This window comes from Mya arenaria, chromosome 15 (genome assembly GCF_026914265.1).
Source record: "Mya arenaria isolate MELC-2E11 chromosome 15, ASM2691426v1".
Classification (NCBI taxonomy): Eukaryota; Metazoa; Mollusca; class Bivalvia; order Myida; family Myidae; genus Mya; species Mya arenaria.
This window is the reverse complement of record NC_069136.1, coordinates 19,311,672-19,321,819: the sequence shown is the minus strand read 5'-3', so window position 1 is coordinate 19,321,819 and position 10,148 is coordinate 19,311,672. Positions and strand designations below refer to the sequence as shown.

Below are 10,148 nucleotides of genomic sequence, written 5' to 3'. Positions count from 1 at the left end.
GCATAAAAAAATCAAATAGTAAAAATGGATTAGAATATCGAAAACAGTGATAACATCAACAATTTTTCCCGGCTTAGCGACCAGTCTACACGTGCACGGTTCCACTATTTTATATACCACTGTAAAATGGTTAGTCCTTTCAAAAGTATAATTTAAATCATATATACCTGTACATTGAAATAACAAAACTGTAAGTAGCAACATACACAAGTGAATAACAGTTTTGTACATCGATGTGTAATTGGTTAAAAACTTGATAATTATTATAGCTTGATAGGAAAATCTTTGGAAAGTATTGCTTAGAGGAGGTATTATATTTATCATGTTATTGTAATGGAAAACTATCATGCCCCATTCTTTGGAGAAACCATAAGCGCAACTGGTTCAAGTATCCGAATTACTTGGTTTTACCAAAATCACACAATAGTTTATCATTCTTTATCTTCAAAAGAGTTTCCTTGAAAAGTATCAAAATAATTATACCAAAAAAGCAAACCAGTGCTGTTATATAAATGTACGAGACACTGTGGGAAGAACGGGCTCAGGTCGTCAAAACGTCCCCGGCGCACTCTGAAATAAACATAGTAAACATTTGATAAGCACTCAATATTGATATCAGTATAATATAATAATTAGTATCATATAATTGTCGATTGTGTTGATGAATAATATTTATATATAAGTCACGGATGGAACACGCAAAAGGGAGTTGGGGTTCCACAAACACTAGTTCTTTAAAGTGTTTACATTCAATTTGAATTTGTTTTGTTATTACGTTGAATATGGTTAAAAAACATTGAAAAAATAAAACGATGGAATGATTTGAAATTTTGGTTATGAATGGCGACAGGTTTGTATTTACACACAGAGCCATGTTTGCCCGATGAAGTATGCGACCCCGCGTTCAAATATCGCGAGATTACATAGAGCATGAGGAGTCGATTCTTAATAGTAAAAATGTTTTCCGCGTCTGACCACAACATTTTATTCATCAGAAAATTAAGACAAATTATCACCTGATTACGATTTTGAGAGAAACTTCATCGTTTTATGCCACTAGTTAAATAAAAATAGTGACAATATTTAAATCCCACATAAAATTAATTAACGTACCATCGTCCACAATTGTCAATTTTTAGCGAAACAAACGCATTTAGAATACTTGGCATTTTTACTTACATATGACAGTGAATCAAACCATGGTTTATATACCATCCCATGCCATCGGCTGCCTTCAATTTCACTTACTTTAAACATGTAAACCATGAGGTCCTAATCATGAATTTCCTGGCGCTATTGGCAACGTTTTAGACACTTTCACAACCATTAAAATGGTACTAATCATGTAAATCTCTTAGACATATCACAATAATTTTCCTTTATGCATATGAATTGTAAAAAATAATTTGGGTTGTGATTTAAAATAATCATGTTTAAAATTAAACTTTTATGGATATATCACAAGTGCAAAATGTGTTATTTTTGTGCATTATTCGCTTAATTGGCTTAGGACATACACCAAATAAACTTATTCCTTTTCCCTAATGGATGAGCAAACTTCAATCATACATTCGTTGTTATAACCTAATAATCGGAATTTTATATAAAAAAATAAATATTCATTAAATCTAAATATAAAAAGGGTTTAAAACATTTAACAGTTTTTCTTCAAATAAGTCCTTGTTTTACAAAATGTTGATAGCATTTACAAGAGAAACAAGATGTAAGCATACGTTTTGATTCTACATTATGTTAATCACACCATACTTACCATTTCTACTGACTGTCCATCATTTAAATAATGATTGTCCATTCTTCAAATATTGGGTGTATCGGATGATTGATAGTGGGCGGACCTTTAAACACCCGCGAAAGTTGAAATTCCTAATGATTAACCGAAGTACTAAATAAATGCCTATCTGCAATTTCAATGGCTGAGAATGTATGTTGCGCTCTTAGCCACGAGAGTGTCCTAATATCTAATATTCACAGGGGAAATACATTAACGTTTTCTAATAAACTTAAATTCCTATCTCTTGTCAAGCATAAAAATGAACGTGTTGTCATTTCTGACATTTATACGGATTTAGGACAATTGGTGTTACTACTAAGATCCTTAAAGCTGCACTCTCACAGATTGAACGTTTTGACAACTTTTTTTATTTTTTTGTCTTGGAACGAGCAGATTTTTGCGTAAATATCTGAAAACCAGTGATAAAAGACTGATGACAAAAGATCAGATCGCAGATTTTCGTATTTCCTCTTCAAAATTGATGTCGTAGTAACGGTTTAGGCCATAAAACATTAAATTTGGAATGGAAATATGATAATCTGCGATCTGATCTTTTGTCAGCAATCTTATATCATTGGTTTGCAGATATTTACGCAAAAATTTGCTTATTCCAAGACAAAAAAAAATAAAAATGGAAGAAATGTAATTCTGTGAGAGTGCAGCTTTAAATGATTCAATGGCTAAAAAGTGTAACGCTCGAATATCGTTAATGACGACAACGCATTTTGGTTGTTTAGTGCAGTAATTAGTATAAACAGAGAGTAAGGATTTTCGAATTCAGCCGTATATTTTGACGCTACGTTTTTGATATTGGCAACATACATTGTTTAAATGTTTTCAAATGGGGTTATTTTACTTATTTTTTTATATAAACATTCACTTCATTTTTCCAACTTTTATTTGGTACATTCTAAGTCCCACTATATATGGGAAACCAAAGCAGATATACGATTGACTGCAATGGAAAACGGCTATACAGATTCAAATGTTGCAGAAAAGAATAAAAAATAACAACAAAACAGAAACATGCTATCAACAATGAAAGATTGTAAGCACAACTATATCAAAAAACAACTATATGATTATGTAACAATCGTATGTATCACAACATATATAGTATTCCAGAATTCTAGGTGTTACTAACGCTTTTATGCAAATCAAAGCAAGATTTTGTCATATTTTGTTGTGTACAATAGAGCTTTTAATTAAACGTTATAAGATGTTCTATTATCATATTTACATGAACATAAATATTTATTTCTCGATGTCTTAACCTATGAAATATAAACAGGTGAAATTATGTTCTTCACAACAATCACCGGATACATAAACAAACGAAGACAAAAAAAGTCTGCTTTGTGGTAGAAATTTAGCCCAAATGGTTAATTTGACCAAGATTGCTAATTCAAGGAATACACCTTGACATAATTCTTTGCATGCCCATATGTGTGGTCGCAAACGTACATCTTGTTCTGCTGCTGACTGTAGCAGGCATTTCTTGGCGACGCTATCCCTTCGTTCGCGCCAAGTAGCTGGGTCATCTCACCACTCGGCAGGTCCAGGCACATTATGTTGTGACTATTCCATCCGCAGATAAGCAACTGGTTTCCCACAGCAGTGATGTCTCTTGGTCCTTTCAGTGCATGGTCCTGAAATGTCTGGAGAATGTTTAGATTCATGTCCAGTTTGGTGATTGTGTTCGTGTGTTCGTCTGAAACATAAATGGCCTTTGTCGGACCTTCACTGACTATTGTAAGGTAGAAAGGTGTCTTGAACGCGCTGTCGTTTGTTACTTTCAACACATTCCCTTCCATATCCATCTTCTGCAATACCCCACTCTGGAATGAAACTATTAAGAAATTGTTGTCGTAGACAACACCATAACAATTACCGTTCACTCCGATGCTCTCTCCTAGGGATAATTGTCCACGTGTCTCCAGGAACTGAATACTGCCAGTCAAACAAACAGCCACCCTGTCCCCAGGGAGAAGACACATACCCCATGGCCCAGTTATAACACTGACTTCAGCCACTAGTGTGCTGGTGCTGAGGTCTACAAGTTTCACTTTATCGTTGTTAGAGTCAGCTAGTAGCAGCCGATCCCCAGGCAGAAGAAGCAAGCTGTTCAGCCAGCATTTGTTAAAGTTAGACGGTGACTTGACAAGGATGTCTTGGGCTGGGGTGTACTTCATTCTGGTCAGGTCAGTACTGAGTATGGTCTGCTTTGCTGCAAATATAATAACCATGTAACCATTAACCTCAACAATGTAAACACTTTCTAAAATATGAGTTTTTTTACCATATTGAATATACATGTGCATATAGTGACATGTATGGTGTTCATGTTTTCCCTTTTCCATGTTATTCTTTATTTATATTTTTAGGAACATGCTGATACTGCTCTAGGTAACATATTGCAATATCTTTATTTCATGTTAATACTTAATAGTGATTATTCTTTAAGTTGATTGATTTGTGTGATTGTATCTCCGCCAGTCTGTTGCGTCAAGTCCATATCGCTTCAGACCAGTAAATGTAAAGTGATATAATCCAACAGAAAAACCTACTAGCAAAATATATGTTTTATTTCATACAATAATACATGTCAAGTCTTGTATAAATTTGGCACTTGTATTGTGGTCGATTGTTTTGCTAATGTGTACAAGACTACTTCTATGATTCCAATGTTAGCTACACCAAGGCAGTTTTAAAGAGTTTACTTCGCGATTTTCCGGGATCACTGTCCACAGTCCAAGGTTTATAAACATGAGCTTCGAACGAATTCACAATTTGTCCAGAATCACCACGATTATATCAACCGAGGTCAATCTTAGTCGAGCTGAAGTTGTTTATACATTTTTGCAAATACACTTAATAAGGCTTGAAAACTGTGGTTATTATAAAGAAAATCTCTTCTGAAAATCTCAGAACTCCTTCAAAAGATAATGTTACACTTATTATACAAATAAAAAACATTGCGCTTAGATTGACCATGTTATAAGGAATTTCAGTTTTTTTTTAATAATTGTGGCCTGGGTGATTTGCGTCCATACTTTAGATGTAGAAGCAACGTACAAATTAGAGTGAGAAAAAGTAGAAAGGTTGAAGATGTACCCACGATCTCCTACAGAGCTATACTAAATCGCGAGGGTCAATTTCGTGGGAAACCTTTATAAGATATAAATACGATGTCATTTGCTCGTACCAGTCGACTCAACCGCTGATGCTAGCAACCCCATTTAGAGAGGGGTAATGAATTTTAATCCTATGAGGGTCCTTGAAGGACCGGTTTTTATGGAAACGCATTTAGTTTAAACAATATCTTATTACAAAATTTTACAGACAATAGGTACAAAACATGAATATGATGATTAATGGATTGGAAAACAAGTTGAATAACTAATATTGATTATAAGACAATTAATTATCTATTAATATATCAATTCTATGTATTCTTTTCAAAAGACAAACAGATTTACCATGGTTTGGTTTTGTAGTAGTCATGCTGATTTTGTCTTTTTTGTGGAAATTGCTGCCTCACATCTCAGGTCTGTGGTTTAAAAAACAAACTTTAACTAATTTTATAAGTACAAGCGATTTTTTTACATTCACTCGTGCTTTTAGTAAAATTTTAGTACGAACGATCACGATGACTTAAGTGGTACCAAGACTTCACACGTTTCGTATTAATTAAATACATAAAACCCATCATAAATATGTAGGTTCTTTGTATTTTAAGGTTAAACTTGACAGAACTTAAACGAGAAATAGCGGCTGAATCCTTAGTACTTTGCCGAGCTTTCGAAGAAATATAAAACAAATATTACCAAAGGACAAATGATTTTGTATGTAATTCATTTCAAGTACTCGTTGTATTGCTCTTAGCATTGTTGTGGAACCAACGATATAGGTGTGATGCTTGCGTATTTCTAACGTCACAAACAATATTAGCTCCGCTATTATTCGTTGCACAATCCTGTCCAATTGTAAATGAGTATCGTTATTAATTGTACATAGATCGTAAATCTGTGTATTGTATACGTTATAGGAGGGACTAGAACATAGGTCATTCTCGACTGCATATACGCAATCATCTTTGAAAAGGGCGACGAACATTCACGATTAGCAACGAATTGCCATGATCGATGGTTGCAATTGAGCCTTGGTTTCATTGTGTAGGGAAAGAAAAGCAGCTTAACCTCGCCAGTTTCAAAGAGTTGACTTCGCATTCTTTCAGGATCTCTCCAGGATTTATGAAGATGAGCTTCAAATGAATTCACACTTTTTCCAAAATCAACACAATAAAATAAATCGAGAGCAATCTTGGCCAGACGAAAGTAGCTTATTTCATTTAGCAAAAATACTTTATTTATCTTGTAAATTGTGGTGTTCATAAAGATAATTTGCTTTCGAGAGTCTCAGAACTTCTCAAACGAAGAATGCAGTATGACAACAATTATATAAAAAAGGCGCTCAGCTTTAAATAATTTAATAATTTTTGAGAAAGAATGGCATGGAAGTGTTTTCCCCATACTTAAGATATAGAGCAACTTGCAAAATGGTTCAAGAAAATTCCTTTCAATTAACTTTAATTGTGGTTAAACATTAATATATGTTATGGCTGTTGTATTGAAAATTGATTCCAAAATTGGTGAGAACAAAAAGTCAATTTGGGATTAAAATTTCTAGGTGCCAACCGAAAACTATCCATTTAGCACTAAAGAATAATAGTCTTGGGCTTATTCAATAATATTTACCACAATACCGTCAAACCCCGTTGCATCGAACTTGCTTGGCTCGATGTCCCGTTTGCTCGAACTGGACGTAAAGGACTGATTTCTCTCTACTGAAGGAAAGCATTCCCGCTTGGCGCAGTGGTTAATGCACTCGCTTCTTACCTTAGCGACCCGTGTTTGATTCCCGGCCTGGGCGCAGGTGAGTTTAGTGTGTAGTAAACAAGCAGGAAAAGTGAGTTCCCTCCAAAACACAAGACCTTACAAAATGTTGTAATAACTTGTTTACAATCGTTGTAAAATAAATAAGTTTAAACATTATATAAATAATGCCGCTTGGCTCAAACTTTCTAGGCTATATATATTTTCGCATGTCCTTGTGATTTCGAACCAACGGGGTTCGATTGAATAAGATCGGGTAAAAATTAACGGCTGTGTAGTTCTCGTCACAACCTGCTTGTACTTGGGTAGGATCATCAGAAATCATAGTATTCTTGTCGCCTTTGGAATCTGCTCGCTCAAACCTCTGTGATTCCAAAAAAGGTATGTGTCGCTAATTCCTTATCTTGGCAATCACATGTTCGCCAAGGTCTTCTACGAGTTTTTAAGTTTCTTTAATATCAGACGCACAGGTATCAGTTTCTCTCAGTAATTGGACAATAACTTGTTTGATTTATTCATTACCCTTGCCCTCTTTGAAGGCTTTAGCAATTCCGAAATTATCTGCTGTTTACAAAAGCGATGATCCAGAACTGAACAATGTAAGTAGTAAGGTAGTAAGCATCTGGTCAAGAAGAGTATGGGACTTTGTCATTCTTTGCTTCTTATGAACGCTTACACAGATGGATCACATATAATCCTTGCAGGCGCTGGAAGCGTTTCCCCTACCTGGGAACAGGCCTGACAGAAGGGCGCGTCCAAAGGCACCTGCGTTCCGTTTCTTGTCCGGGACTTGACCCACTGGCTTGAGTTAGCAAAACTGTGATCTATTTATTGTGCTTTTTAATGTTACCATATAAGTATCATCTAGAAATAAAAAATTTGTTTGCCTGTCAGTATAAACTTTTGTAACTAATGATGAAAGGCTGACCATATAGATTTATGTACTACGACGTATGATAAAGGCGCCCATGCTATTTAAATAGGAGCAAGTGGTTTGGGTATTTGGGAACGTCTCTCACACAAGAAGTTGTTGGCTCGACTCAATTAGGCTGGAAATGGTCAATGTTAATTGGTGACAGCTTCTTATCAAACAGGTCGTGGGTTCGATCACAACCAGTATAAGAGTGATCTTCTTGCATTGGTGTCTGGTCACCACCAGGATGAGAGGGGTGTAGTTGTATTGGTGACCGTCTCTCTACCAACAGGCTGCGGGTTCGATCACAACCAGGATGAGAGGGATCTTGTGGTATTAATGACCGTCCCTCACCTAACGGGTTCTGGGCTCCATCTCCACCAGGATGGGAAGGGTCTAGTGGTATTTGTGACCGTCCAACATCCAACAGGTAATGGGTTCCATTTCAACCATGATGGGAGAGGTCTACTGGTATTGTTGATTGTCTCTCATTCAACAATGTGTGGTTTTGATCACTACCTTGATGAGAGTTGTCTAGCGGTATTTCTAACCGTCTCTCAAAAGGTGTTGGGTTCGATCACTACCAGAAGTTTTTTTTTCTCTCGGCCTCTCAAAAGGCAAAGATGTATTGGAAATTGAGATGAAATTGAGTGATTTATATCTGCTTACACCAGTATTCAAAATCGAGTTTAAAACCCCCCAGTATATTTAATTGTAAAAACAACAATATAACGATTATGCTTATTAATAAAACAACAATATATAATCAAAATATCGGTAAAAGAGTTCACAAACCTTGCGTCACATTCAATTTAGCCGTCGAAGTTTTGAATCAGAAAGTGCATGACACACTAAATTTGTACTGCTTAGATATGATAACACGATCATGTACTCATTCATATCTAATCTGTACCGACAGGTATAAAGGCAGGTATTTGCTATGATTGCCATCGGGTCATATACATGTTTATGTAAACGAGCTACATATAACAACTGCTTTAGTATTTTAGATACTTGCATTAGCGGATCAAGGGGGGGTCACACGCGGTGCCACCCACCCCCTTTTCTCGTCTTAGTTTACTTTATTTTCAAAATAAGAGGAAACGAAATGAAATACGCCCGAAATGCATCATTTTGGACATTAAGTTCGTGGGGAGTACCACAAACACCCATGCAAACATTTTGAACGAAATTAATTTCGGTGATGAGGAAGGGTCAAAAGGTAACGTCCATAAGTTACGCCCTCTCTAATTTCAAATCCTGGATCCCCCATGGCTTGGTATTTTTCTTAACGCAGCATTTTTTATTTATACGAAGTTCAAACATATTTGATAAAGATTGCATTCCATTATCCATTGTATGGATTTTACCTTTTATGATGAAAACAATCATTTAAGTGGATTATGTTATGCCAATAAATGTAACAGAGGTTTAGAAAATTGCCATAAAAAGAAATGAACATTAAGCAATTTGTGTTTACACAGATTGCATTGCCAAAAATTTAGGGCGGCTGTTTTGTACCTGGTAAAGTTGTGTCTTTATATATATTTTCAACCTGAAATCCAGCCTGGGTACCGTGCCAAAAATGTCCCAAAATGACAAAAAATAAGGTTCAAGAATTAATTGTCTGCTTTTAATAACCGTTTTGGTTAGATGAAAATACGGTATGTACGGAAACCGAAAAGAATTATTGTATTACGCCCAAGCAGATTTGTAGTATATATCATTTGATATGCATGTTCATTCTCTAACTAGAACACTGTTGTTGGTAAAGTTTAAGGTACAAAATGTACTCCATTTTAGGCACACCATCATTTAAAGTCCTGCGTTTAAGCTTGCAAACGTTAACAAAAATTAAAGAGGACGGACTCAACATACAATATTTAGACTAGTTATTGTCTCAAAGGTTGAATACATTTATGCCTGACAACAATGCTAATGCAACCAGTGTTGCATTGAAACGCCGGACAAGACAATCACCTGAACAGTTTAGGCATGCAGTTGACCCCGATTCTAAACTGGGATTGAAATACGCTGTGCGGTGGGTTGCCAGACCCCCAAATTTATTATACCGGTAAAAACAGAATTGGGACCGATATAAGCTGTGCGGTGGTTCGCCCGACCCCTTAATTTTTAGGCCAGGAAAAAACTCCTAATGCAGCCAGAATTGCATTATAAAGCAATGCGGACAATCGCCTGAACAGTTTAGGCACGTAGTTGACCCCGATCCTGAATTCGGACCGAGATATGCTGTGTGGTTGGTCGCTCAACCACCATCTTATGCCGGATAACATTGCTTATGCAGCCAGAGTCACATTTAAAAAACTGCTGCAGACAATCACATGAAACGTATAGGCACACAGTTGACCCCGATCCTTAATTTGGACTGAGATACGCTATGCGATGGGTCGCCTGACCCCTAAAGTCTTATTTGCGAAACACTGCAATTGCAGCCAGAGTTGCATTCTTAAGCAATGCGGACAATCAACTGAACAGATAAGGCACGCCGTTGACCCCACTCCTGAATTGGCACCGAGTTACGCTGTGC

The 10,148-nt window shown here is 36.1% G+C and overlaps 1 protein-coding gene across 2 annotated transcripts; it reads right to left on the bottom strand.

Annotated features, from left to right (window-relative positions):
• Positions 1–2,931: 2,931 nt before the first annotated feature.
• Positions 2,932–8,475, bottom strand: LOC128220632 (uncharacterized). Of its 2 annotated transcripts, none has more exons than XM_052929106.1 (3): positions 8,396–8,475; positions 5,272–5,342; positions 2,932–4,019 (listed from the first exon to the last, which is right to left on the bottom strand). In XM_052929106.1, the coding sequence occupies exons 2-3, from the start codon at positions 5,294–5,296 to the stop codon at positions 3,193–3,195; spliced, it is 852 nt and encodes a 283-aa protein (XP_052785066.1). In that variant the 5' UTR covers positions 5,297–5,342; positions 8,396–8,475; the 3' UTR covers positions 2,932–3,192. The 2 variants fall into 2 exon arrangements, with proteins under 2 accessions (XP_052785066.1, XP_052785068.1); XM_052929108.1 differs by lacking the exon at positions 8,396–8,475 and adding an exon at positions 5,620–5,641.
• Positions 8,476–10,148: the final 1,673 nt, after the last annotated feature.